This window comes from Podarcis tiliguerta (assembly GCF_965153285.1).
Source record: "Podarcis tiliguerta genome assembly, chromosome: 8".
Lineage (NCBI taxonomy): Eukaryota > Metazoa > Chordata > Lepidosauria > Squamata > Lacertidae > Podarcis > Podarcis tiliguerta.
The window spans coordinates 24,207,710-24,235,619 of record NC_139541.1 but is presented as its reverse complement, the minus strand read 5'-3'; the positions used below and the strand labels follow the sequence as shown (position 1 = coordinate 24,235,619).

General features: G+C 48.3%; 2 protein-coding genes and 2 long non-coding RNA genes across 6 annotated transcripts in view; 1 reads left to right on the top strand and 3 right to left on the bottom strand.

The window, feature by feature from the left end:
• Positions 1–403: 403 nt before the first annotated feature.
• Positions 404–27,910, bottom strand: part of LOC310682978 — a 152,211-nt gene continuing 124,704 nt past the window's right edge. Inside the window, exon 2 of the long non-coding RNA XR_014514231.1 lies at positions 404–2,124. This is a non-coding gene — a long non-coding RNA (uncharacterized lncRNA). The remainder of the gene's footprint in view (positions 2,125–27,910) is intronic.
• TNFRSF9 (TNF receptor superfamily member 9) lies at positions 1,669–12,453 on the bottom strand. Its single transcript, XM_083452272.1, has 7 exons — positions 12,337–12,453; positions 12,182–12,235; positions 10,797–10,928; positions 9,960–10,026; positions 9,753–9,868; positions 7,534–7,668; positions 1,669–3,120 (listed from the first exon to the last, which is right to left on the bottom strand). The coding sequence occupies exons 1-7, from the start codon at positions 12,422–12,424 to the stop codon at positions 2,999–3,001; spliced, it is 714 nt and encodes a 237-aa protein (XP_083308398.1). The 5' UTR covers positions 12,425–12,453; the 3' UTR covers positions 1,669–2,998.
• Positions 16,800–21,254, bottom strand: LOC310682976. Its single transcript, XR_014514229.1, has 2 exons — positions 19,956–21,254; positions 16,800–19,896 (listed from the first exon to the last, which is right to left on the bottom strand). It is a non-coding gene; the product is annotated as an uncharacterized lncRNA (long non-coding RNA).
• Positions 18,058–27,276, top strand: PARK7 (Parkinsonism associated deglycase). 3 transcript variants are annotated; one of them, XM_083452300.1, is made up of 7 exons: positions 18,058–18,180; positions 21,261–21,412; positions 22,885–22,986; positions 23,694–23,753; positions 24,208–24,277; positions 26,362–26,448; positions 26,866–27,276. In XM_083452300.1, the coding sequence occupies exons 2-7, from the start codon at positions 21,323–21,325 to the stop codon at positions 27,024–27,026; spliced, it is 570 nt and encodes a 189-aa protein (XP_083308426.1). In that variant the 5' UTR covers positions 18,058–18,180; positions 21,261–21,322; the 3' UTR covers positions 27,027–27,276. The 3 variants fall into 3 exon arrangements, with proteins under 3 accessions (XP_083308426.1, XP_083308424.1, XP_083308425.1); XM_083452298.1 differs by lacking the exon at positions 18,058–18,180 and adding an exon at positions 18,301–19,128; XM_083452299.1 differs by lacking the exon at positions 18,058–18,180 and adding an exon at positions 19,527–19,726.

The following is a 27,910-nucleotide window of genomic DNA, read 5'->3' as shown; positions in this document are numbered from 1 at the left end:
TGCAAACCCGTTCACCTGGACCACATCTTCCGGGATTTGAGAAGGCTCCACAGGGAAAATCCTACAGGTTTGAAGGCCCTGCTCCCAATTGCTTCTTTCCTAGGTAAGCTGTATTTTCCGGTGTTTCCTCCGTTAAAGAACAGGGGAACCTCTAGAACTCTGTGACAACTCCCAAATGAGTTTTGCAGAATGCTTTGCTAGGGCTTTACGGGGATGAGGGAAGTGTGCCAAGACTAAGTTTGTTTTTTTGCAAACAAGCAATGTATTCAGACACATTCAAAATAACATTTTCATCATCTCTTCTCTCCCCTTAAGCTTCCTCTCAGCTTAATGGGCCCCTTAAACCATGAAGGTTCTCTTTCACACCTCATCTTTTCAAGAAGAACAAAAGCACAGGGGAAAGTTGTTTAAAGCATTAATTTATTACAAAATACATATCTCTACGTAGCCTGACAGTAGCAAGTAACAGATAGAGCTTGTATCAGAGGTATATCAAAATGTTGTCGTCCCCACATATTATATATAACACTGTTTGTGCAAAGTACCAAAGCTTTTGTTAAAATATATATATATCACTTTAAAAAAATATCCTGTGAAAAAAATATAATCCTGTGAAATTATCTTGAGGGAGAAACTGGATTCCCCCTTTCCATGCACCCTCACCAGCACACATGATGCCTTGCCTATGCAGTGCCACCATTCATGTATTTGGGGCCTTACAACAACCTCCAAATGTTTGGGGATGCAACTCTGAAGCATCAGCCCCAGTGGATGAGGGAAGGCTGCTTTACAGAGCACAAGGTAACAGATCCCGGCCACAAGGAGCTTACAGTGAGAAATCAGTTGCAGTGGTGGATTTAAAGGCACTTGGATAAACAGAGGCTCTCCGAAATGCCCTTGAAAGCACTTCAAGCGAAGCCTCAGGGCTTCATACTTTAGCAGATTGTGCCGCCTTTTGGTCAGCCTAATGTAAAGTGAGCTGTTTTCTGGGAACTCTACAAGTCCCAGTCCTTGATGAACAAATAACTAACCCCTTATTGGAAGAGCTTTCGGGATGCCACACATCATTATTCCCCCCCCCCCCAAAAAAATTTGGCAATTCTTCTGCCCTCCCCAGCTGCCCCCAAAATCCTTTTTTTTCTTTTTTGTTTTTTGTAAAACAATAAATATTTAATTAAAAAAACACACGTTAAAAATGGAGCAGAGTTAAAATCTTAAATTCTATCTTAAATTTAAAAGCATTCCAAGTCCTAGGATGGGACTAGGCCCCATCAGCACATTTAAAGCAGTATCATACCATGTTAAATAGCCATGGCTTCCCGAAGAAACTTGGGAACGGTGTTGAGAGCTGTTAGGAGACGCCATTCCCCTCACAGAGGTACGAGTCTCAGAGTGCTTTCACTATCAATCCTTCTTCCCAGGGTCCTCTGGGAATATTAGCTCTGTGAGGGGAATAGGGCTCTATTCCCCTATGCTGCCCCAAAATTCCTGAAGTCAATAGCTGGTGAAATAGCAGCTGAGAACGCTCTTTGTTAACGAGGAGGCTGGGTGACTTTGCGTAACTCAGGGCGGAAGCAATTCCAAACCCCTCTCGTGTCGGAGGATGCTCACATCCCCTGATGCATTGTGTCACTACTGCCACCCATAGCCAACAACTGTTTGGGTTGGGGTTTTTTTTTTGCAATCTAGGGATCCAAAGCACAGCACCCATTTCCTGCTGCTTCTAGGTTGGCTAGGGATTGTAGGCACAGTTGCCAGCTAGGGAGAGCAAGTTTCACTGAACTCGGCAAGACAAAATAAATATAGCTAAGTGCCATTAATCTAGAAGAGGAATAGGGAGCATCCCAGGCCCACAGCTGAATGTGTCCCTCCAGGCAACACCCTTTGCCAGCCTTGTTCTACCTAAAGTCCTATGCTGGGGCTGTGATTCCCTGGCTAGAGAGTGGAGAAGGGAGGCTTTTAGCACGGCTGGAATGCATCCTCTCGTACAAAGGAGGCCAGAGACACATTTGGTTCCTCTCTCTGCTTTACACCCTGCCTGATCTTGAGCATCTTGCAACTCTGGCTCAACTGTCTTGTATGCCTGATGTTGGGTTTGTCAGTGAGTATCTCTTAAAGCAGGAGCTGCTGGACTTTGCCTTGAGCAGGACAAACTCTTTCCAGAGGGGGTTATATGTGCAGCTGATAGGTGGACCTATTCATATTCTGTTTCAGCTTTTTCCATCCCCAGCAGTTGGTAGCATAGACACACACACGCATACACACACACACACACACACCCAATGTGGCAATAGCACATCCTTCAAGAGGCAGGCAGAGCAAGGGTGGAAGAAGGCAGTTCACCAGCCTGGGTGCCCTTTGCAGATCAAAGACCTCAAACCTCAGTTCGTCACAGAAGTTTCCGTCGGCGTGGTCACCACAGCCACTCCACGTTAAGGAAAGAGTGCAGAGCACACCGCTGTGAGTCATCTGTGTAACCCTGAGCAAAAATGGTAAAGTGGGAGGTAGGGAGGTTGGGTCTGGGAACTGTAAGATAAGTTGTGGTCTTCACTGGAGTCTGGGGGGCTTTAGCTCTGCTGGGATGTGGTGAAGGAGGAGGTCTGCCGGGCCGGCTCAGCCCAAGAAACGCCGGTGCCTCAGCTTAAAACACCTAGTGATAAAAGCAACCCCCAGAAGGGGCAGACCCTCATTGGATAGAGTGCAGCCCTGGGGGGAGAGAGAGTTGGGCCGCTGCTCTGTCCTCCCCACTTAAAACCAACTGCTTGGATCGGTCAGGGCTACTGGTGGGTTTTCGCCACGCGCTCAAATAGGAAAGGGCAGTTGCAGTGCAGGTGTCAGCCTCAGGGCCATTTCCCCAGCTCCTTCCCCTGCACCCCACACCAAAAATAAAATAACAATAAAGGCCAAAGCCATGTGAAGACAGGCTGGATGCTTTAGACCCTCCCCAAACTCCCATCAGAGGTCACATCTTCAGAAGCATCCTGGGCACCGAGGCTCACTAAGGGATTTTTTCCATGAGCTGCCCTGTCAGCTCTGCTGTTTCATTGCTTCCTCCCTCTTCTTCCTCTGGGTAGCGGTAGCTGCAGTCATCCACCTCCTGGGCCAACTGTCCAAGCGGCACTAGTGGGGGCGGGGAGAGAGAGAGAAACAGGTGAGTGATTTGCGCAGCTGCCCCCCCAGTTCCTATTCTGTGGATAGAATCTGATTTCCATCCCCAGTTTGCGCCTTCTGTGCTGAAGCTCCTGTCCATCTAGCTCAGGGCTGGCTGTACTGACAAGCAGTGAGGGTCTCAGGCCCAGGCCATTTTGCAGCCTTAACTGGAGGTGTTGCTAGGAATGGAGCATGGGACCTTCTGCATGCCAAGCAGGTGCTCTGCCACAGAACCACCACCTTTCTTCAAAAACAAAAACTCAACCCTGCTGCCGCCACCCCTGCCAGGGTCACTACTGACCATGTGAAAAGCCTCCCCACCCACCCCTCCATTTGTCTTCCAGGACAAACGTGGGGCGGGTGAGAGAATTTTGTTTTTTGTTTAAAAAGAAGTCCCTGCTAACCTCAAGAGATCAGCTTCAAAGCCACCTCAGCACTCTTCAAATCCAAAAACAACTTCCCAAATGCCCCAGAGTTAAATGGAGGCTTTGGCTAGACAAGAGGAAGGCCTTCACGGGCCGCCATATTCCCAGCTTATGTGGTGGCAAGGCCGCAAATGGAAAAGAGCGCCTTTCTACCCCAAAATGACAAATGTGTGCTCGTATCTGGCTTCACAGCTCAATGGGGACCCCACAGCATTCAGAGAGTGACTGATGTGGCTTTTCTGACTCAAGCAGAGAGGCAGGCTGAAAGGCAGAGGTCGCCCACCTTTTTGGACCAGGGGGGCACGTTTCTGAAAGCACGGGGGGCGCACGTCATAAAACGGCTGCTGTAGGCGGTGTGACATAACACAAAGCGAGAGAGAGAGTACAGTCATGGTGAGGTTTCTCCCATAATTGTCTTTTCATATGGAATCATTCTGCCTAGGAAATAAGACAACGGCAGGGAAAATGAACGAAAGGGAAGAGGGTAACAGCAGCCCTCTAAGTTGCTGGAGGTTCCTTTCCACTGGTCTCCAAGCAGCTCACTCAGTAACCACAGTCCTTGGCTAAAAACATGGACAGGCAGGGCCGTGTTGCTGTGTGGAGGCTGAAGTGAAACAGGGAAGGAGGTGACCTCTCTGGGCCGCAAGGCCAGGGGTGCCTTACAGGGTCAAAGCACAGTCCTCCAGAGGTGGGCCCTGAAGGAAGAAGTGACCGGGGGACCAGGCCAGGCAGAGGCAGCCCTTGGGTGGTGGCTATTCTCAGCTAAAATTTAAAAATTCTCCGCCGAAGCACGGAAAGCAAGAAGCGGCAGCTGCCGGAGGTTGCAGCTGGGACCTTCTGCCTGCTCATCAGTTGCCCAACCGCTGAGAAGTGCTGATGTCTGCAGCCGACATGTATTGAGCTAAGTAATGTGATGGGTTTCCCCTCCCTATTTTGCACCGCATATCCTGCGATTTGGGCTAATTTTGCACAAGTCTGGTGTGGCAGTCATGCGGAGGGAGAAGGGCTGCTCTGCAGAGCAATGAGGCCTCCCTAGCCCCCAGGCTCTGAAAGCCATTTTCAGACACCCTGTTTTGACTTCGGCGGATTCTGAAAAATAAGCCCACATCCTTCCAGATGTGTCTTGGTGGCCCCGAATATGCTAATCCTGTTTTGGTTTTTAGAAAGCAGAGGTTTTCAGGCAAATGAGCTCTGGGCTCATTACCACATTCCGTGCTCCTGTGGGGTTGGGGACATATTCCTTGGGTGACTGAGATGTGGTTGGGGTGGCTCAGCTCTTGCTTAGGAAGGAAAGAGAGAGAGATAGCTTCCAGTTCCACTCTGCCTTAATGGAGGCAGCCCCTGTAACAGCGGGAAATCGTTGGTGAAGGAAAAACAAGGATGGTTGAGGGTAATTATCCTTGCAAATTCCCCCCAGGGACAGGGGGGAATGGGCTTCACTCACAGCTTGTCTTGGTACCTGGCTCTCACTCCGGCATGGATTGCGGGAGGCAGGGAGGCGCTGAGTGCAAAAGCACTTCGTCTGCTGAAAACCCATTAAGAAGCAGAGGTTCTCCCCTTAATTAGAGCTTAATTGCACTAAAGTACAGGCGTTGTGCTAGCAAAGATGAGATCACAAACTGCGGAACATAAACAACTGCAAGGACTTTAAGGTTTGAATTTGAAATAAAACTTCATTTGGTGAAAAAGACGGTGGGGGGGAGGGGAGCCTATGGTTTCTTTACTTAAAATTTAATTCTCTACATTTATGATTCAGCAACCCTCCTCTGAAAGTTAGTTCAAGCTATATTTGTACAGTATATGCAAGGACGAAAGAAATTGGATTATAAATATGGAATATAACATCAAATGGAACTGTGTATGTAAAAAAAGGAAAAAGGGAGGGAAGCTCTATATTGCAAAAGGTTTACAATGGAAACTTAGAGCTGACTCTTCCCCATCCTTTATTATTTACGAACTGAATAACACTAAGAGGACTTGGAATTTAATATAATTGGAAGTATAATTGCACATATACAGTTGGAAGGAAGGATGAAAGGCGTCTGTGAACTGCCAAGGAACTGATAAGGTTCTTTACTGAGTCATCTGCAGTTCGACAGACCACTCTTCCTCCCAGGCTGAGAGGGGAAATGGTGACAACAGGTAATATTGACTGGGACAGAGTCACTTTTGCAGCTGTTGTTAAAGTTGCAAAACAACGAAGCACGGGATAGAGCAACAGAGAAATCTCTGAAACAACAATGAGATATCAGCTCTGCCCATGGCATGATGGATAACAGCAACAAGAAAGAAAGACATATCACATCTTACAAGGACAGGAAGAAACACCATGGACAAAATAATTGCCACACACAGCAAGAACAAGGATATAGTTTGAGTTCCTCACTTGTAGCTTTATAAATCATTTAATGTGTCCACACAAATAGACATTATTAATATTGCAGTTGTTGTATAAGGGATTATTATTATGACCAGTATGTAATTGAAATTAATAAGATTTTGGAATGCAGAAATAAAATCATCAAACCATCAAATCTAGCACAATTTGGTATTTGAACGATTGGTATTAATAATTGTATTATAAATTGGTATTATTATAATGAGATTACTATTGGGCTGTAATTGAAAACTGATAAATATTATTATAAAAAGAAAAAAGAAGGGGGGAAAAGAAAGTGAGAGAGAAACTCCAGGCATTTGAAATAACATTTAAGTGTTGGAGATGTAAAGAAACAGAGGGTACATTTTATCATATGTGGTGGGAATGTAGGAAGGTTAAAAAAAAAAAAAGAAATGATATATAACAAAATGAAAAAAAAATGTTTAGAATAACCTTTATTTAAAAACCAGAAGCCTTTCTATTAGGTATTGTAGGAGTGGAAATTTCAAAAGATCAGAAAAAAATTGTTTATGTATGCTATGACGGCAGTTTGAGTGCTGTTAGCCCAAAGATGGAAAGAAGAAGCAGTCCCAACGAAAGACGAGTGGCAAACCAAGTTAATGGACTATGCTGAAATGGCAAAACTAACTGGAAAGCTCAGAAATCAAGATGACAATAAATTTAAAAAAGAATTGGAAATGTTCATTATGTATTTGCAAAAGTATTGTAAACAGATAAATATATTGGCAGGATTTTAAGAATACTTGTAATTTTAGTAGTATAGGAAATCTGAAGTTAGAAAAAAAAATTGGAGTAGAAACGATATGCATTTGATAAGAAATTTAGGGAACCAGGAATGGGGGGGGGAGGGAAGTCAGGGGATTCAGAGAATCCCACTTTATGAAATTGATATGGTTTTAAGTATAATTTTATTTGTTCATGGATGTTATTGCATTTGTTACTGTTTGTTTTTTATTTTTATTACCTTTGTTGAAAACTTAATAAAAATACTTTTTTAAAAAATGAAATAATATTTATTCCAGGCCCAACATATTTCAGAAAAAAACCAGCCCCAAGGAAAGCTTTTCTTCCTAGATGCATCAGGCTTAGACTAAAGCTTATTTCAAGTCTCATAGAATTGTAGAGGTGGAAGGGACCCCAAGGGCCATCTAGTCCAACCTTCTGCAATAGCTAAAGCATCCAAAGGCTGTCCAACCTCTGCTTAAAAACCTCCAAGGAAGGAGAGTCCACAACCTCCCAAGGGAGACCATTCCACTGTTCTGCTCTCCAGTGTGTCTCTTTTTCCTCCTGGGAGCCCTGAGCTGCTAGGAGACCAGCTGAACCTGCAACCTGGGAGGTTAAAAAAACAACACAGGGCTTGTCTTTCTAAATCCTGAAAGAAAGAAAGTCTAGCCCTTTCACCAGCCAGGGTTTGCAAACCAAAAGGCTGCAGTGACCCAGGGATGCTGAATGGCTGCAATGGGGACCCCCACTCACCCTGGACAAAGCTCCCCATTGGGGTGTGTGAGGGGGGAACAGAGAGCAGGTTCCTGGCAGAGGATTGCGCCTTGGTCTTACCTTTCAGGATCACAGCCGGGAACTTCTCTCGAGCCCAGGATCTGAAGAAGATGCAAAAGAGCACCAGGAACAGCACGCACAGAAGCAAGGCTACCGCCAAGGCTATACTGATGGGGACCAGATGGCTGTCCTGCTCTAAAAACAAGGAGAAGGCATCCCTCACTAGCAGCCCCAAAGCTAAGCCGAGCTCCTGTAGGAAGTCCTACAGGTGTGCTTGGGCTCAGGAGAACAAGGCTGAAAAGCCTTCCTTTACCACTGAATACTTGCCCCCGGACAAGTAGTTCTAAACCTATGTTTAGAAGAAATATTAGGAAGAAATATCCGCGTTATCTGAGGCCTAAGGAGAAAACCAGGTACTCCAGCTCTGCATAAGGGAACAGGCCTGCTGCCTGGGAAGAGCTCTGGGATCTCTAGCACCAGGTGTCTGGCAGCACCTGCCCAGTCCACCAGGTGCCCAGCAGCGGCACTACTTTGTCCAAGATGGAGGCACAAAGGAGTCAGAGACCTCCAACCCAGGATGTGGCTGTAACAAAATGCTCAGAGGCAAGCACACCTATCTACCAAGAAAATGTGACTCATTCCAGGAGAGGTGGAGATAACTAATTGTGTACCAAAACAATGGATGGTCATTATTTCAAAGCAGGCAGCCTCTAGAAGGCTGTGAGGCTGGTGCTATATTTTGCCTTGAAACGGATGGCTACCTGGCCCTCACTTGAACTCCTGAATGAAGCAAACATTTTTTTCTTTTCTTACAGCCCACAATGGAAACTCATCATCACCCTAAGCATGGAGTTTTGAACATTTCAGGTACTGTATTTTTTCGCTCTATAAGACGCACTTTTCCCCTCCTAAAAAGTAAGGGGAAATGTGTGTGCGTCTTATGGAGCGAATGCAGGCGGGAGGCTCTGCTCAGCACTCCCTTTAAAGAGCCTCGTGGAGCGTGTGTGCGGCTCTTGGGGGCTTTTCCCCGAGGAGGGAGAAGGGCTGCCCTTCCCCCTCCTTGGGGAAAAGCCCCACAAGAGCCACACACATGCTCCACGAGGCTCTTTAAAGGGAGCGCGGCTCTTGGGGGAGCCTTAGTTGCGTACAGCCTCTCCCGGACAGGGGATGAAGACTCCCCTTGCCCCCGGGAGAGGCTGCGCGCGGCTATCCCATAATCCAGGACAGCCAGCGGGATCGCTGTGCTGCGATCCCTCTTGCTGTCCTGGCTTCTTGGATTCAGAATATTTTTTTCCTTGTTTTCCTCTTCCGAAAACTATGTGCGTCTTATGGTCTGGTGCATCTTATAGGGCGAAAAATACGGTATGTGTCGCTATGACCTCCAGGGTGAAAAGAGTTGGTCGTGCTGGGCATGTGAGAACGTCAACTGAGGGGGCTTCAGGGTGACCAAGGGTAGCTGAGGACCAGTGTGCACTGTTTCTGGCCATGAGGACAGTGGCGGAGATAGGGGGTGTGGGTGGTGCGGACCGCCCCAGGTGTCATCACACAGGGGGAGGGTGACAAAATGATTTTTTTTTTTTAAATTGGGCTCACAAAACTTCAGGAATGATGTGGTGGCTTAGGTGCCTGCAGGTTCTGCACTGCCTAAAATGGCAGCGTGGGATTTGCCTCTGCCTACTGCCTCTCCCTCAGCCGCCTTACAGCGTTGGAGAGGCTTGCCCTGCCCCCATGGGTGGATCACCCCGGCCGCAGGACGTGCCCCTGCACCAGGCACCCAAGCAGCTAGCTACGTCGCTGCATGCAGAAAGGCACCTGAGAGCTGAGTTGGAGGAGAAGGATGAGAGGCCGGAGCAGCAGACAAAGGAGAGGTGTAGAAATAGGATGATTTACCAGTCTAGAAGCGAAACGAAAAAGAAAACAAAAAAATGTAATAATACGTTTTCCACCCAATTAGGGTCCTTGAAGCAGCTCATCGTCAAATCCAGCAATTCAGAAACTAGAACAGCTGCCAAAAATAAATCCCCCCAAACCAAGCTGCAAAATGACTGTGCTTCAACTGTGTGTTCTAGCAAATGTTATTCTCCTCCCTCCCTCGAGAGAGAAGCCAGGTCTCCATTTCCATCAGTGACTATTGGTGTGACACAGAGTAGAGGGTGCCTTGCCCTTATTTCCTTTTGCCACCCTCCTCTGCCTAGAGAGCAACAGAGGCAAAGCTCTCTGAGTGACTTCTGCCAAGCTGCTGGTCATTCAGCACTTAGAGAGATGCAGCAAACCCTCACCTGTCTCCTTAGTTAAAACCGGCCAAGTCGGGGGTTTTGTAGGGACTTCTGTTGTCGTGTTGCAAACCACATCAGTTTTCGCCGTCCCAGGAATTGAGATCTGATTAGTTGGACATCTGCAGGCAATCACAAAGCCCCATTAAACGCACACCAGCAACTATGATACTGAGAGAAAAATGTTTTTGCTCGTTTTTTAAAAGGACTTACTGTGTCCAGTTATGGCATTTACCAGATATCCAGGCCTTAAACTTCCCTTCAGGACACTCTTGGCAACCTTTGAGGAACAGGTGGGGGTTACTTAATGGAAGTGAGGCAACAAACCCAGCCCTGCCCTCTGGCCTGGTCGAACGGACTCCCAAACCCACCAAGCTTACAAGAGCTTGAAAACCTCTACCCCCTCTACTGGCAAGGAAAGCATGTAACATTATTTCCCATATATGTTGATGCCTTGGAATTCTAGGTTGGGGAAATGGTTTAGTTTGGCCCTTTAAGATGTCATTTCAGCTAAAACAGAAAGCACCTCTTTGCTGACTAATATTCAACAGGGTCACTAGATTCTCAGAGAACACTTGTAAGGTGTCACTGGAAAGTGAGGGGGCAGCATTGGGGGTGAGATGTTGTCGATGGAGGAGGTGGAGCCTCGGACACACTCCTCTGTCTTATTTCGACAGCACCTTTTCTTCATGTTCCAAAGCCTCAAAAGAAGGTGCCCAGAGACGGCAGGAAACAGCCCATAACCTGGGAACAGCCCAAGTTTATTTCCAGGCACCTCTCCCTTCTGTTCCCCATCTGCTCCTTTGTGCCCCCCAAGTCAGCCTCCCCTTTTCCATCTTCAGTCAGCCACCCTTCCCCACCCCATGCCTCTTTCCTCTATCTCTCCAAATCGTCTTTCCCTCCCTCTAGCACCCCAGAAGCACAGCAACCAAAGAGGGACCTTTCTGCCCACCCAACCCGTCTGTGACATGAGGGTCTCTCCGCCAACAGTGCCACATCATGCACACATCTCCAGACTTTGACGCATTCCTACCCATCCTAAGCCCTCACCTGCTCCGTTCCACTCCTCTCCAATACCACAGACGCAGCTGCCGCACTCTAGATCTCCACATTCATATTCAGGGGCGCATCTGCAGACAGCATCGGCGTCTTCTGAGCAGCGTCGCTCATACTGATATTTGTCTAAAGAGTTAATGCATTTTTAGAGGTCCACATTATACCCGAAGAAGGGGCTATTGGCTTCATCAAGCAGCTGTGGCCACACGAAGTGGCAACTGAGTCAAAGGAGGAGTTCTGGAGGCAAGCAGGTAGGCTCTGCATGACAAGGTGTTTGGGAGAGAGCCTGTCTGGCCTCCACTAACTAGTACCCTTGGTTACTAGTTAATCTGACAAGTGGGTGGGGCCATCCACCTGTCAATCACCCAGCATCGCAATGATGTCAGGGGCAAGGCGCTTTGAACGATAAGAATATGAATGCGTCAAATGCGGTCCGCGGGAAACCTCTTTAATTAGATTGTATTCATTCGGAATTCATTGGCATTTGTATACAGTAATTGGGTTAATATTAGAAAACTAATAATTTTTTTTGTCAAAGCACCCTGCAAAATGGGCATAGCCGGGGGGGCAGCTGCTGCTCCTAAATCAAGTAAATAAATATAAATACTTAACTAACTGACCAATCGCATCAGAGATATTTCGGTTCTGCCCCCCCCAACATAATGTCTGCCCCCCCCCCTAAAATAAATCCTGGCTACGCCCATGCCCTGTGAGGTGCTGCTAAAATGAAGGGCTTTTCCCTCTGCTTGAGCAGGGCTTTTGTTGCAATCGAATTCCTGAGGGTTTGCGTTGGAAGCCCTGCTAAATCGGTGGAGGGCTTTGGTATGCCTCTGAAAAACAGCTGCTGGGCATCGCCAATGGAGAAAGTGTGCTCAGGTTCTCATTGTGAGGGCATCCCTTTGGGGCATCTGGCCACTATCAAAACTGGATACGGAGCTAGATGTGCCATTGGCCATGTGATACAGCTCTCCCCATGTTTGCATGGCTTGAGGATGCAAGAAAGTGCTTAAGGTCTACCCTGCTCTCAAGCAAATTTGCATTGCACCTCTCGTGTGCATGCCCAGCTTTTGTGGACTCTCCCCACCCCAAGCAACAAAAGCTCTTAAGATGTGGGTTGTGCCAACATCTCATCATGCAGAAGAGGCAAGTCCAGATGCACTTTTCCCAGGTGGCAGTATTACTCCACTTCCCCTGCTCAGAGCCTGGGAAGTCTCCTCCCCCGCCATCCCGGGGTTGTTCTGAGAATCAGCTGGCAGTCTCTCTCTCCCACCACCACCTACCCTCAGGATTTCTCACGCCCTGTTTGCAAGTTGAAGCCCCCTTCGGAAGCAGCAGGCGCCAGCTGGGAGTGGGGACCGCGAACGGGAGGAGACACCTACCTTGGCACGGAGTGCAGGGGCTGCAAGTCTGGCGCTGGGCGTCCCGATAGGTGCCTGGAGGAGAAGGGCAAAGTCGTCAGAGGAGCGAGCTGAGGGGCCAGCCGGGCTCCGGCCAAGCCTCCCCACCCGTTCGCCTGCCGGGGCAGCCCCCTTACCTTTTTCGCAGCCCGCCTTGGCGGCGGCGAGGCATCTCCAAAGGAGGAAGGCTAGGAGCAGGAGCGGCGTCGGAGCGGAGCGCCCCATCAGAGCGCGCAAGAGGCGAGTACGAACTACTCTCGTTTCCTCGGGGCGGCGCCAAGTCTTTTGTGCGTCGGAGCGGGGCGCCAGCGACACGTGGGGGGCCCCGGGGCGGTTCCAGGGCCGGGAATCCCCACCGAAGGCGGGGGCAGCCCCTCGAGAGCGCCAGGGAGAGAGGCTCTAGACTTGGGACCCTCTCAAAGGCGAGATGGGGCGCGCGCACCGTTCTACACCTGCGCGCAAAAGGCTTCCAGGGCCAGGGAGGTTAGACGACGCTGCGTCCAGCAAGGGCATCGTCCCTTCCAAGCACCTGTCCGGTTGCATTTTCCGCTCACTTGCCTTCTTCTCGCCAAACCTCACATGGGGGCGATGGGGGGGGAGTGGGGCTTTGCACCGGAGCTCCAAATGCGCACTTATTTGCCCGCAGGTGATCGGATCCCACTCGAAAACGGGGGGGGGGGGGCACTGCTTTGGAGCAGCACAACACACACCGGGAAGGAGGGAGAGGCCACACACAGCACAACGCAGATAAGGGTTCAAGGCTAATCCAGGGAGGAGCATCCTCTTTGGGCTAGGGAGTGGAAAAGAGGGGGCAGGACAGGCAGCAACGGGGGGCGGGTTCTGAGGACTAATGGAGTCATTTGGGGGCACTTGCAGGTAAGAAGTGGGTAAAACCACAGTGCCTAGGACTTGCCAATCGTGTGGTTGGTGGTTCGAATCCCCGCAGCGGGGTGAGCTCCCATCTTTCGGTCCCAGCTCCTGCCCACCTAGCAATTCGAAAGCACCCTTAAAGTGCAAGTAGATAAATAGGTACCGCTTTATAGCAGGAAGGTAAACGGCGTTTCCGTGTGCGGCTCTGGCTCACCAGAGCAGCGATGTCACACTGGCCATGTGACCCGGAAGTGTCTGCAGACGGCGCCGGCTCCCTGCCTCTAGTGTGAGATGAGCGCACAACCCTAGAGTCTGTCAAGACTGGCCCGTACGGCCAGGGGTACCGGTACCTTTACCTTTACCTTACAGGTAAGAAGTAAGCGTTGGTGGTATAGTGGTGAGCATAGTTGCCTTCCAAGCAGTTGACCCGGATTCGATTCCCGGCCAACGCAGAGAGTCTTTTCTCCTGCCAACCTAGCAGTTCGAAAGCACGTCAAAGTGCAAGTAGATAAATAGGTACCACTCAGGCGGGAAGGTAAACAGCGTTTCCATGCGCTGCTCTGGTTCGCCAGAAGTGGCTTGGTCATGCTGGCCACATGACCCGGAAGCTGTACGCCGGCTCCCTCAGCCGATAAAGCTAGATGAGTGCCGCAACCCCAGAATCGGCCATGACTGGACCTAATGGTCAGGGGTACCTTTACCTTTACAGGTAAGAAAACACTTCATGCATAATTCTGTACATCATGAAGCTGCAATGAAAGGATGGATAAAGATAGCATCACCAATTTGTTGTGGTCCATTTTATTATAACTGGAGGGGAGAATATTCCTCAATATGTTATATATCACCACTTAACTATAAACACATTAATACAACTCATGAAGAAACCAAATGCGATGGGAGGGACATAAGGTGAATTGGTGTGAACCAGTTCACTGATAGATAACAAGACCGTGATTGCTGGCTGATGAGCCCTTTCTCTTCAGTAATATCCTGTTTTATGACATGAACTTTTTTTTAGCTTTCTTGGAAGCAAAGTCCTCAGATCACTATAATCCAAACCGCTGCCAGTTCAACTGAAATCACTAAGCCACCACTGCATCACTTGAGAAGCAGGAGGTGCCGGTTCGAGACCCACTGGCCATGTCAGGGGCCAAAGTGAGGGAACTCCTGGAGTCAAAACCAAACTGGGTGCTCCACAGAGAAGTACTGTGACACCACCCAGCCATGGCAGCAGACAGGGCAGTGGGCATCAACCTCTACACCAGTGTCAGGAACTATGGGAGGAGCCCCACTGAGATAGAAGAGGGGACCCTGGAATCCAGGGTGTGTTCCCACATTTGGAAGGGGGGGGGAGGATCCCACACAGGGGCACTTAAGGAAAAGCGGGGGGGGGGGGAGAGTTTCACAGACCAATTATAATAGGGCTCCTGTGTGGGCCAACCGGACCTTTTAGCTAAACCCCCCCCCCCTGCAACCCACCTGACCAATCCACTCCCTCTATGTTACCTGAAAGGTCAGTCAGCCATGACAGATAACATCCCCCCACTCATCCCAGCCTGTCCTCTCACAGCCCAGAGAATGAGTAGGCAAACTAAGGCCTGGGGCCAGATCCGGCCCAATCGCCTTCTAAATCCAGCCCGCGGATGGTCTGGGAATCAGTGTGTTTTTACATGAGTAGAATGTGTGCTTTTATTTAAAATGCATCTCTGGGTTATTTGTGGGGCATAGCAATTTGTTCCTCCCCCCCCTCAAAAAAAATGTAGTCTGGCCCCCCACAAGGTCTGAGGGACAGTGGACTGGCCCACAGCTGAAAAAGTTTGATGACCCCTGGCCCAGAGAATGGTGTGAGCAGTGAGCAGAAGGACTACTGCCTCTGATTCTGCCTCCCATCAACTCAGACGCTTCTCCTGAGGCTTACTGAAGCCTGTTCCTAGGGGATCCCTAGCCACCCTTCCTTGCAACCAGGAGACATGTTCACATGAGTTCACCACCTTTCAGCTCAGGTAAACTGTGAGGAGGTCCCCATCCTTGTCTTGTTTCATTGCAACGCCTCAACAACTGCACAATCTGTGTTTGTTTGTAGGCAATGACCTCCCAGGTCTCACCTCATTTACCTGTTGGCCAAAGAAGTCTGACCAATGGTCTTTCAGCTTTTCACGCCTACATTTCATCCAAGCTTGAATTTGGGGGACCCACTTCTTAATCAGGCTGCAGTGAGCCCAAAACTATTTATCACTGGAACACCAGTGGTTGTGAAGAGAAGGTGTTTGCCTTCACCTGGCAAGCAGAAAGCCCCCACCCCAGATAATAAGCTGACCGTGATGCCCTGTGCTGGGAAGTACAGTATGTGAAATGTCAAAGGAGGAAGGGGAGTGGGGTTTCCTGTCACTGGGCTGGATTAGAAACATAAGCGGTAATCTTGCAATCGTGATTGAAGATAGAGAACTGGTAACTGTGGCTTCAAATAGGATGTTGTTGTGATTTTGAAACAGATAAAGCAGTTTTTCTGCTTGATGATACCTACACATATGCAAGCAAAAATGTAAAGTGCAGATTAGGTAAGTTATCCTAACTGAAAAAGCATTGGCACCACCGACCCAGTTGGGCATGTTCATTTTATTTTAATTAGCTGCTTATACCTATTTTCTTCAATTTGGAAAATAAGACTGTTTTCTCTTGAAAAAAAGTATGTGCAGTTGCTTTTATTCTTAATAGAAATTATTCTGAAATGCCCATGCACTGACTCTCCAGCTACTAAACATGGGGTGAAGATTGAGTGCACAAAGAAATCAGATGCTGTGAATGTTACTGATGCTAAAAAAAATAAAATGGGGACAGGTGATGTGCTGCTCTGGTTATTATATGTTAATAGCACATTGTCTGATAGTTTCTTCAGTGGCACAGTCAGGCTTGATGGGGCCCTGGGCAGGTGGGGCACACTGCTACCCTGCTTCCCCCCTGCCACTGGTTGCTCAGTGCCCCAGCCCACTTGCCAAGCAGTTGAAAGGGACTAGATGACCAGGGAGGAGCGAGAGAGCACCCCCCCCCCCCAATGTCTGAGATGGTTCGTATCACCAGTCTTTGGCCAGATCTTTTGATAATCCTAGAAATCACTGTGTAAAAATCTAGGAAACTGCAGACCATTAGCTTAATATCTGTTCTGGGAAAAGTGGTGGAAAGCATTACAGATGTAATTCTGAATCATGCAGAAGAACAAGTCTTGCTGGAGCAGAACAAGCATGGCTTTTGCAAGGCCATCCTGTCGAACTAACCATTCTGAGTTCTTTGAGAATGTCAATAAGCATGTGGATAAGGGTGGTCTGGTAGACATTGTGCATCAAGACCGTTAAGCAGCTTTTGAGAAACTTCCTCAGCAGAGAAAGCTTAGCAGTCATGGGTGATGAGAACAAGTCTTTCCATGGTTCAAGAACTGGAAGCAGAATTAGTATAGCCAAGGACCCACAGCACCTGGGACTGGAACCTTTCTTTTTTCTTCTCTTTTTTCAAAAGCAAGCTGGTGCTTGTAGCCATTGAGGGAAAGCAGAGCTGTTTTCTGCTAATCACTGAGGGCAAAGGATGAATGAGGTGTTTTGGTCAGCAGGCGATAGGATTTCCTGACCTACAGGGACACTTAACACCAAGTGCCCATATAAGCCCTGAGAAACCTGGAGCTGGCCCCGATAAGTATACTGCAGAAGAACGAGTAAATGAATAGTGACCAAATAAGTTTAGAAATTATGGATTTTATTTGTGATGTTCTGGAGTAGCAAATATCAGGAAAATATTCAGCCTTATGCTTTATTGTAATTATAAATATTTGTGATTTTCAAAAGTAGCAACAATAGTTTCATCTTTTTGGTGAACTGCGTTTCCTTCCTTCCTTTCTTTCTCCAATCCAGCAGTGTATAATTTTTGGGAAATACTAAAAAACAGAAACCATAAAATGTCTCCACCACTTTGTCTGAAGCAGTGGTCAGCCATGTCCCTCTGAGAATATTAAAAGCAGCAGGACATGAAGACCACAGCATTCTCTTGATATGAGAAGAAAATGGGTGGTTGAATGAGCCATGGAGAGGCTATGCAAAGGCTCTGTGTAATCTCACCTCAAGCTTTGGTGTGCGTTATGAATGCCTACCACCATTGCTAAATGGCCCTGAGGTTACTATGGCATTGCTTGGCCCAATGTTTACATTCCACAATATTGTCCTTCGAGTCTCTCAAAGCTGCTAAAAAAAAATCTAGAATTTGAAGATGGGCAATTTATTGAATTCTAATAATGACTTTAAGCAATGACATCTGTTTGAACCAACTGACACGACCAGATGATTGGTTGTAAGTCACCCTGGGTTGCTTTGGGCAATATAAAGTGGCAAACAAAAGTAAGAAATAATAAGATAGTAAGATGAAGTCAGCCCTTCTAAATAATCCCTCAGTCATCCTGTGAAGGTGCCCAGGCTTGAAATTTTGGATGTGCCAAAGAGCCTGTTGAAAAAGCTGTGCCGCTATTCTTACCAAGTGACTAGGAAATGGTAAAATCCTAGTTTCTGGGAAATATTTTAACAACTTTGTTCTCTAGGAGTGAGGTTTAAGGCGGCAAAACTCAGATCAAACACTGATGCCCTTACTCTCACAAAAGAGTCGAATAACTGGCTTTTCTGCTTTTACCACGCAAAGAAAATTTCTGCTATCAGAAGATTTAAGAACCAGTCTGGTGCATCATCAAGCCTGAAATCAGAGTCCAGAGGCATCATGCTGCCGCTTCCCACGTTGGCCAGCCAGATGAGAGCCTATAAGCAGAATGGGGAAACAGCAGTTGTTTGCTCTCCAAGCACCTGGAATTCAGGGGTAGACTTCCTCTGGACAAGGAGGTTCCCCTTCGCTGTCATGGCAATCATATTACTCATAAACATGGACCCAGCGTGCTGCCCCTTTGAAACCATTTGTGCTTGGTTTTCCCTTCACAGGGTCTGTGACCTTCTCACTCCTGGGGTTTAGTTCGACCAGAATCCGGAGCATCCATTTCCGGAGTTAACTCTCAAAACATGACTCCCTCGGGGTCCGACGCACAACGCAGGAGCTGCCCTTCCCCATTGGCTCCGCCGCTGCAGGTAGGCGGGCCTTGGCTTTCCGCCTCGCGCCGACCCAGGTGCGAACGTGACGTCAGAAAAGCCCCCTCAACTGCCAAAAAGCGCGGGCTGAGGCGGCCGCTCGCTCTCGCCTTTTAAGCTTGCTTCCCCTCCCCCACCCCCAGCCGCGACCTTTTCGAATGACGGCCGCTACGCGCAGGGCTTGAAAGCGAAATACGTCACGAGTCTCCTCAGATCAGACCCCCTCGCCAGGGAATTTCCACACAAGTTCTCACCAAAGACATTTAAAGCGCGCGACTCCCCCACCCCCCAAAAAAGAAGAATATTATTGGCTACTGTAGTTTAAGGGCGCTGGAGACTGTGGCTGTGAAGGGGGCACGTTGGTGGGGAGGAGGTGCCGGGTCTTTGCGAAACCGCCCTCTCCCCACCACCCTCTCGCCATAGACCATGCAGGCAGCTTCGCGGTGAGCTCCCACAATGTTGTTAGGAGACTTCCCCTACCCCTCTTTCGCGAGCCATAATTCTCGCAGCCTTTAACGGCTTTCCTCTTAGGGAATTCTGGGAATTGTAGTCCTTATGGGGGGGCGCGGCGGAAAGGGGACCTCTAACGGTTCTTAGCACCCTTAACAAAATACAGTTCCCAGGATTCCTTGGGGGGGGGTAAGTCGCCGCTCTTTAAAGTGGTGGGAGATGCTGCTTGAAATGTGAGGGGCTGTTGTAAGAGAGGGAGAGTTGCGGCTGGCGCGGAAGAGGTTAAGGGGATTCGGAGGCTCCTCCTCACGGGAGTTCGAGTGTCGCTCTCCGGCTGTACCATTCCTCCTGGAAGCGGGGAGGGAGGGAGGAGGAACCATTAGCCTTCGCTGACGGGAGAGCCATCGCGAGCTTCCAGCGAGCAGCAGCAGCAGCAGCAAGCGCCCGCCTCGTCTCTAGAGGAGGAGGAGGAGCTGCAGTTGCCGCCGCCTTTTGCACGTAAGAACGGGTGCATAAGCGTGCGGGAAGGAGGCGCGTGCAAAAGGTGGAGGGATGGGGCGCCTGGGTGAAGCGAAGGCCTGGCCGTGGAGGCGGCGGGGCGAAATCCTCCCTCGTAGCCGCCGGAAGGCCGCCCCTCCGACTCGCGTCTTGAGCAGCCTCCCTCCCTCCCTTGAGACTGAAAGCCGGGCAAATCCCAGCAATGGGAAGCGCGGCGGGGGAGGCCTGGCTGGGCGCGCATTCGCACGACTGAGGTGACCCGGGTTACGACATGCGCGTCAAGGTGGTCCAGGGGAGTGCGTGCCTCCGTCTCTCCGGGGCAGGCCTCCCGATGACCGACAACGTCAGCCCCGCCCCACGCCCCTTCTACAGCCCTGCTCTAAGCATACAGTCAGACAGCAACCAGGTCTGCTCCTCTGCTCTTGCTTTCCATCTTTGGGTAGGCCAGGCATCCAGATACTCAGGGCTGAAACCTCCGATCTGTCCCCTGCTTTCACAACTGTGCCCGCTGACCCCAATTTCCTGAAAAAGGCTAATGCACTAGGATAACACAGGACTACACTGCTGGACTGTAACTCCTTCCTAATCAGCTAAATAGGTATAGCAAAGCAGAGCTATTTTGCACTGCTGGCAATAAGCGGTGCACCCTCAGCTGCATAGCCATCTTGATACTGGTATAATAATGATGGGGTCTTTTATGCATAGATACTGGCCATGGAATTAATATTTGAGAGGTTGCAATTTCCGCAGAGATTTGAGCTGCAAGCCCTTCACTGCGTATCTGCAAAAGTGTCTAACAATATCTTGCAGTTTTCCTCCTGCAACACTTCAGGGGAGAGAGGGCTCTGTGCTCCTTGTGTCCTCCCTGACAAGAGGGCACCAATTGCAGGAGCCATTTTACCAAAAAGGCTCTATTTTACCATCTGCTTCTGGTCCCCGATTGTAGCCTTGAATTCATATGGTTGGCCTGTGGGCCTGATCCTACAGCTCTTCAGGTTTTATTTCCTTTTCACTTTAGCTTCACTGTGTTAGTGCTGTTCTTAATATTTTCTTCAACCCTTGCTAACTAATAGCATTCAAGCATTGTGTGCTTTCCTCTCTCTTCTCAGTAAATTCAGTTCAGAAGCTATTTTTTTCAACATTACGTCTGAATCAGCTGCAACTGATGAGAATCCTGTCAGTTACCCGCCATTACTGTACTGCTCACACAGTCAGAGCAGGCCTAGTTGCTGTAATTGCTGGCAAAAGTAATTGAAAATGTGAAAGAAACCTGTGCTCTCATGCCGATTTACAGAACGTTTAACCAAGTGCGAGATGTATAGATTACTGTCATTGCAGTTATGTAGCAAGCCCTTGGGTCATCTTGACTCTGTATTTCTGCATCCTCCCAAGGTGCTTATTTGACCACTGTAAAGTTAGAAAAGGGGCAATAGAAAAATGGTGGTCACCCCATTGGGGCTTGCTTCAGGCAGGATTGCAGTTTGTGACCTTGCCAGATTAATGATCATTATGACTTCCTTGCAATAAAAGTTGGAGATGAGGTTCCCTATGTCTTCTCGGCAAGAGTTGGCTTCTGACGTAGGGAGAAATGTCATTCCCCAAGCACTTAGAAATAAATAACCTCATTTCCCCAGCAACAGGTTTTCCCCCTCAGTCACAAATTGGTGGTTTGTTCGTTTTGGGCTGTAGTTAAGAGATCGCTTCTTCTTGCCTGGTGTCCCTCATAACCAAGGCTCCGCTGCAGTGGGTATCTGTGATCTCTTGTCTCCCTTGAAGATTGACGTAGATTTAAAAAAGGGCTGAGATCAGATATGCAGCTGGCAGGAAGCTCCTATTTCATCACTCTTCCAAGAAAGAAATGCTAAACCAGGGCTTTTTTCAGAAAAGTGCTGTGACCTTTGACCTTCCCAGGACTCTGTGGGTGTTCCTGGCCATACTGATGCTGGCTGCTTCAAATGCTGCTAAGGCACTTAATGTTGACCTCTGTCCAGCAATTCTTGCTATATCTTTCTTCTCTTCAGTAGCTCCTCAGTTTGGCTGCAACTTGGAGTATTGAGCAGTGGTGATTGAACAATAAACTGTGCAGATAAATGTTGCTTTGCCTAACACTTTGTTTCTCTCTTGGTCTATAGCGTGTGTGTGAGAGAGAGCTAGCCTTTTGTTACCGAGCCGAGCAAAACGCCCAGTTTTCAACATGACTGCCAAAAGGGCTCTGGTGATCTTGGCCAAAGGAGCTGAGGAGATGGAAACCGTCATCCCCACAGACATCATGAGGAGGGCAGGTGTGAGTATGCCCTGGGGCTTCTTAGATATCTCTTCCTTTCCTCCATTCCTCCTGGGATTGTTGTTGTTAACAATAAGACACTGTCCATGTGCAAGACGTCAAGTCCCTTCTTTGGCATAGGGAGCTTACAGTAGCTGAAATGGTTGTCCTGTGCCTCTGTGTTGTTGCCTGCAGGTGGATTCCTCATGAACTAGATGCTGAGCTGGTTGCAACAGTGTTGACTGTTTAGCCCTGGGACCTGGAGGGCTCATGCACTGTTTAGAGTTGTATAGACAAGGCATGTTTAGTTGCTTGGCAATTGCGAAGTGGTTTGAGAAGCCATTTCTGCTGAGTTTCCCTTGCGTAGGCAAGCATGGGAAGTACAGCAGGCCACCTGTCATTTGAAAAATCCTCCAGAGCGGAAGGTGGCTGAACCCAGAGCCTGGGTGATGGCCAGGGATTGCGGGAGCTGATGCCCTGCAACATCTGGAGGGCTTTGGGTTCCTCCACTTCTGCTCCATGCAAACAGCACTTTGGGCAGGAGAAGGTGTTCTGTATTAAGGATGGGTAGGTTTACATTCTCAACAGTCCTATCACCATCACTCCCCTTCCCATACCAAACCCCACCCCCCCGCTATTATGTTGGGGACAAGGTTATATTACAATATAGAGAAGCAGACCACCATCCCTGCAGCCTCAAGCCAGGAAAGGAGAGAGAGATTTATAGACACAGATTATCTAGATGTAGGTTTATGCAGGTAGGTAGATATAGGTCTCTGCCTGTTTTGTGGGCTCAGAGGGATTTACAGCGGTTTTATTATTCTTGTCCTCATGGGCCTCACAAAACCAAATGTTTTGGCATGAAAGAAGCCCCCCCCCCCCATAAAAACTGTTCTTGTAAATGTTGTAAACCCTGTTCTAATAAGCAAATAGTGAAATAAAGTAAACCACACCATCCCAAAAGCTATCCAGAGGCAGGCTGGCTGGCACCTGCTAGACACCAAAATGATGTGCTGTAGAGAAGGGCTGGACTGCAGAACAGAGGCCAGTTACAGGGGACTCTTTCTGATTGGCCACTTGTGCAGACCAACCATTAGTCCTCTGAGTTTTATATACCCACTTAATTCCATGTATGCCTCTTTAACAGCTATTGTATGCCCACAGCATATTTAGAGGAGGTATGCTAGAATGTCTGCGGACATTTATTTGCAGCCAGGGAGAGGTGGGAGATATTGTTCAGTTATGTTGCTCCCTGTATAGATTTCTCCCAAGGGATTCTTCAGAGAGTTAACTTTTTGAATAATAGTGGGTGGGGTTGGCTACTTGCTGATGGATTGGGGTGGGGGGAAGGAAACACACTATATACAGATTTACTAAATGCGCATTGTGCTGGGGACCACTAATGCAAAAATTTACCTCCATCAAACTATTTCCATTTCTTTGGTGACTCAGTAGATTTTGGCAAATGAAGCAGTTGTCTATTTTCTCACCAGATCTCTGTGACCGTAGCCGGCCTGACTGGTAAAGAGCCTGTGCAGTGCAGTCGAGATGTCTTAATTTGTCCCGACAAGAGTTTGGAAGATGCCCGGAAGGAGGTTGGTGCCACACAGATTTCATGGTGCAAAAAAGTGGGTGCCCCGCCTCTTTCATATTATGTGCAAGTTTCTTCATCATCATCTAGGGGTGGCCCAAGGGTACCTTCAGCTTGCACAGTGATAATCAGGAGAAGGGGGGAATTGCTGAGGAGCTGGAAACTCTGGCTGGTAAAGAAGCAAATGGTGACTCTGGAAATTTTGGAGAAACCTCTCACGGTGCCTGCATGTGGCTTCATGGAATCATGACCACAGAAGGGAAATGCAGTGGTTGAACTTGCAAGCTTCTGCGTGGTGTTCTATTAGCAAATGTGGATAGTGATTCTCAGTGCCACTGAGTTTAAATAAACACTATGACCTTACATGTCAAACAGATGCTAAGAAATGGCACTATGAAAAAAACAAAACACCCCACAATATTTATAACTTTTGGAGGGAGGGGAAAGATGCTAGGATCAAATCTGTCTGGAAGTAGCATCCTCTGATCCGGAAGATCTCTTCTGCCCACCCACAGTCCCCAAAATCCTGTAGTTTTAATGATGAAGGGAAAACCCTCACACCAGAGACGCTTATTTGTGTTTATTCCAGGATTGAGCCATGGCACAATATTGAGCGGTTGCCTGCTAAAGGATAGCTGCAAATAAGATGTTTACTTTTGTTTTTCCAGTCTTCATGCTTTTCTTTTGCTAATGCTTTTTTTCTATTCTTAGGGACCCTATGATGTGGTGGTATTGCCAGGAGGGAACCTGGGAGCTCAGAACTTGTCAGAGGTAACAACTTGGGGAAATGTGGGAACTTCCCTCCTATTTGAGCAAATATTCTCCTGTTCTGAAAGTGAAGGAAGCGGAGTGCAATCTTTCCAAAGTCCAAAGCAAATGTTGCAACTGCTTTGGTGTGTCTAAAGTCAATCTGGTTTCTTTTCTGGGGGAAATTGGTCCACCTTCCCTTCCCTTGTATAATGCTGTAGATATAAATCCGCAATTGAGCCAGGCTTACTTGAGCGGTTTTGAAACAAAAGAGGGCCCAATGGCATGTTTTGGGGGTGTGGGGGCAGGGAGAGGAAGAAGCAGTTTCCTTTACTCATCTAGTAACAACAAAATCTTCCAACACTTTCCTTTGCATCCTTTTTCTTTGTTGGACGACCAGTTCTTATACATAACAGCCTTCTTGTGTGCATAGCTGGAAAAGGATAGCTTGTTGATCAAATAATATCTTTCCTTGCAGTCGCCTGCTGTGAAGGAGGTCCTGAAAGACCAAGATGGCAGGAAAGGGCTGATTGCTGCCATCTGTGCAGGTATGCTATCAAGGTCCACACCCAACACTCCAAAGATCCAGGATACCAACCCTGCATAGAGCTTCGCCTACGGCAGCTGATGCCATTGGCTGCCTCACTTCTGAGGTTTGGCTTTCTTGTGCCACTAATGGTGTAAAGAAAAACACAACTAATATTGGCATGCTGCAAGTCTTGCGGGTTTGAAAACTGAGAGTTGAAACGCTGTCTCAAATCTCTACCCGTTGAGGAGAGAAACTTGAAGATAACAATCCCGTTATTTGTGCTTGCCCCCAGGTGGAAAACGCTCTGTTTATACAGCAAAGCAGGCCTGGTTTGTTTTTCGAAGGGAGGCTTCCTTTAGGGGCAGCTTCTCCGAGTTGGGATGTGACACAAAATAACACTGCAGAAATAGCTGCATTTCCCCCATGGAATCCTAGGTCGCTCTTCCAGTTAGCAGCTGCTGGCTGTGATTCTTTTGCCTCCTTGCTGCTTCTGACAGGGTGGCTGGCCGGGCTGTGCTGTGCTTGCCATATGTGGTGTGGCTTGACCTTCTCTCACCACTTGGCCTTTGGGTGCTGTGAGTGTCGGGTTCCGCAGACTCCTGAGAGTTGCTCAAAAGCATTCTGGGTTGGCTCTTGTGAGGGGATCCGTTTGCAAGAAATGCATGTGGATGTCTTAAGCTTGGCCTACCACTCCAGGAGGCCTCTCACTGTAGTGGGGATCCTTGACTCAGTCTCTCCTTAGACACACTTGCTGTAGGAACTCCTCTGAAGTGGGAGTGAGTGTCATTCTCAATGCAAGGGTTTCCCAATGCAAGGGTTGGCTTCTTCTGGCCAGTGGGGAAACACCAGTCTCCCTCTGCTTTGTGGCAATAATAATCCTTCCAACTGCTTATTTGTATTTGCAAATGCAAAAACCAGCCAACCTCCTCCTTAGGGTGTAGGTGGGGCTGACTTTGACATATGGGCAGAGCCACCTACCTGTCAAATGACCTGCAGGCATGGTGACATCAGGTGACTGATAGGTGGGCAGCCCCAGCCCCCTGTCGAAGTTGACCCATAGGGTGTGAGGAGGAGTCAGCTTCACCAGTGCCTTCCCCACAGGGAACTTACCGGCAGGAGTGAACTATGGGTTCTATGCTAGCTCTACACACCCGAAAGGTGTTACCAAACTTCCTGTTACCTTCCTCTTCCAGTTCAGTGGTTTAACCAGGACTAATCTTTTAGTGACTTGCTAATGACACAGAGCACAATGGTGTTTTTGTCGCCAGATTAAAAGGAGGGAGATCGCTTTGAAACTCTGCATAAAAGTTCCCTCTCTTAGTTATGTAGATCAGTTCAGTATGTGTTGTACTTTGTTCAGTGGGACTTAAAGGGAGGTTAAAGGACCCCTGACCATTCGGTCCAGTCATGACCGACTCTGGGGTTGCGGCGCTCATCTCTCTTTACTGGCCGAGGGAGCCGGCGTACAGCTTCCGGATCATGTGGCCAGCATGACTAAGCCGCTTCTGGCGAACCAGAGCAGCGCATGGAAACGCTGTTTACCTTCCCGCTGGAGCGATACCTATTTATCTACTTGCACTTTGACATGCTAGGTTGGCAGGAGCAGGGACCGAGCAATGGGAGCTCACCCCTTCCCGGACTTTTGAATCGCCGACCTTCTGATCGGCAAGTCCTAGGCTCTGTGGTTTAACCCACAGCGTCAGTGCGACTTACTCCCAAGCAAATGGTGATGGGTGTACTACAAGTTGCATAACTTAATTGCTGGTTGTTTCCAACTGGGGAATCGTCATCCCACATATTTGGAAGTTTTGTTAAAACGGGTGGGAAAGGTTTTATGGTCTTCCTTCATTTAAACCTAATGCTGTCATTTCAAGCTTATTAACTGCACACACTTAACCGTTCCTCCCAAATTCAATATGGGTAGGGCGTGTGATGGTGGTAATGGAAGGGTGAGGGATTCCCAACCCACTTTTGTGGATCTGGCCTTACTTGCCACTTCGATGCTGGGACATCTTTCCAGCATGGTAAATGTGGCCCCGGGTTCCATAAAAAGGGTTCCCGCTATAAAGTGTGCACAAGTGACGGCTCTTTGTTGATCTCTAGGACCCACGGCTCTGCTGGCACATGGCATCGGATACGGATGCAAAGTGACAACCCATCCCTTGGCCAAAGACAAGATGATGAGCGGAGGTAGGTGGCTGCAGGCGCACGGCAGAGATTGACTTGCGCAGACAGTGTTTCGTGAAGCACAGCTCAGGATTGTAATTAAGATGCCTTTCCCCCAAAAGGAATGTCGGGTAACAGACGAGTATTATCAGAGACTGGTTTTGAGGAATTGCCAGTTCTGTGAGACCTAAATCCGGCGGCAGTTCAAAGTTTGAGGTTTTTACCTCTTTGGGTGTCCCTCTCCCCTTGCAAACCATCAGTATATAAATTTTATGAAATAAATAAAGGATGAGAATTGTGGCTTCTCTCCTTGCTACAGTGGATGAGGTTCATAGTTGGGGGTGGAGTTACTTCCTACACATTCAAGGCAGCTTCCTGTGGCTGATGCCTGCTGGAGTAACCTATTCTGTTATGTCTTTTTCCTTGTGCTTTCCTTTGAAGACCACTACAAATACTCCGAGAGCCGCGTGGAAAAAGATGGGCACATCCTCACCAGCCGGGGACCCGGCACCAGTTTCGAGTTTGGCCTTGTGATTGTGGAAACGCTGCTGGGGAAAGAGGTGGCCGCACAGGTGAAGGCCCCCCTTGTCCTGAAAGACTAGGGCAGTGCCTTGCTGAAAGAGGAGAAAGCCTTGTGGCAGAAAGCCTTTTTTCCCTTTTATAGCAATAGTAACACACATTCTCACACAGGTCAGGCAGCCCCCTTAAGCGCAGCAGCAGCAGCAGCAGAGATGATAGTTGCACTTAAGCCTGGAAACTTGAAGCAGCCTGGAGGGGAAGGTGCTGCTGTCCAAGTCCCTTTTGTGTTTTCCGAGACCCTATTGCTTTCAATAAAAGAGGAACTCTGTTGAAGAGGTTTGTCTTGTATTTGTGGCCCTGTTTATTTATTTAAGAATCCACATCCCATTGTTCTTTTATCTTTTATCCCAGTAAAACAGTTTTAAAAAATCTGAGTACAACAGCAAAAAATAAAACCACCAAACTGTAAGACTTAAGCAGTGCCCACCTGCAGTCCAAATGTGTTGCAAAACAGGCTTGCTAAGGTGGTGGCTTTGAAGCCATATGAAGTTGGGGCTAGGTGGGCAGCCGTCCTGGGGTTGGAATTCAGCTAAGCTTTACCAGATGAAGCCACGGATTTGTCTTGCACTGCTTCAGCATAGGCAAAGGGGTGGATTTGTTTCATTGTTTGAAAAGATGCAAGATTTCGCCAGACCATCAATGGAGCAAGTAACTGACAAGGGATAGGTTGAACCCACAGCCTCCATTCCCTCTTTCTAGCAAACCTTTTGAAGCCTAAATTGCAGAATCACAGGTGCAAAATGGCATTTTGACCTCCGTGCAAAACAGTGTTTGCTTATCAAATTATCTGGTTTGCCTAGTCAAGTCATGCAAATGGAAGATAAATGTTGAGGGAAGTGATTAAATAAGAGCGATTCTGAGAGAGTACTGCAGGGAATACATAGATGGTTGAGACATTTTTCATGTT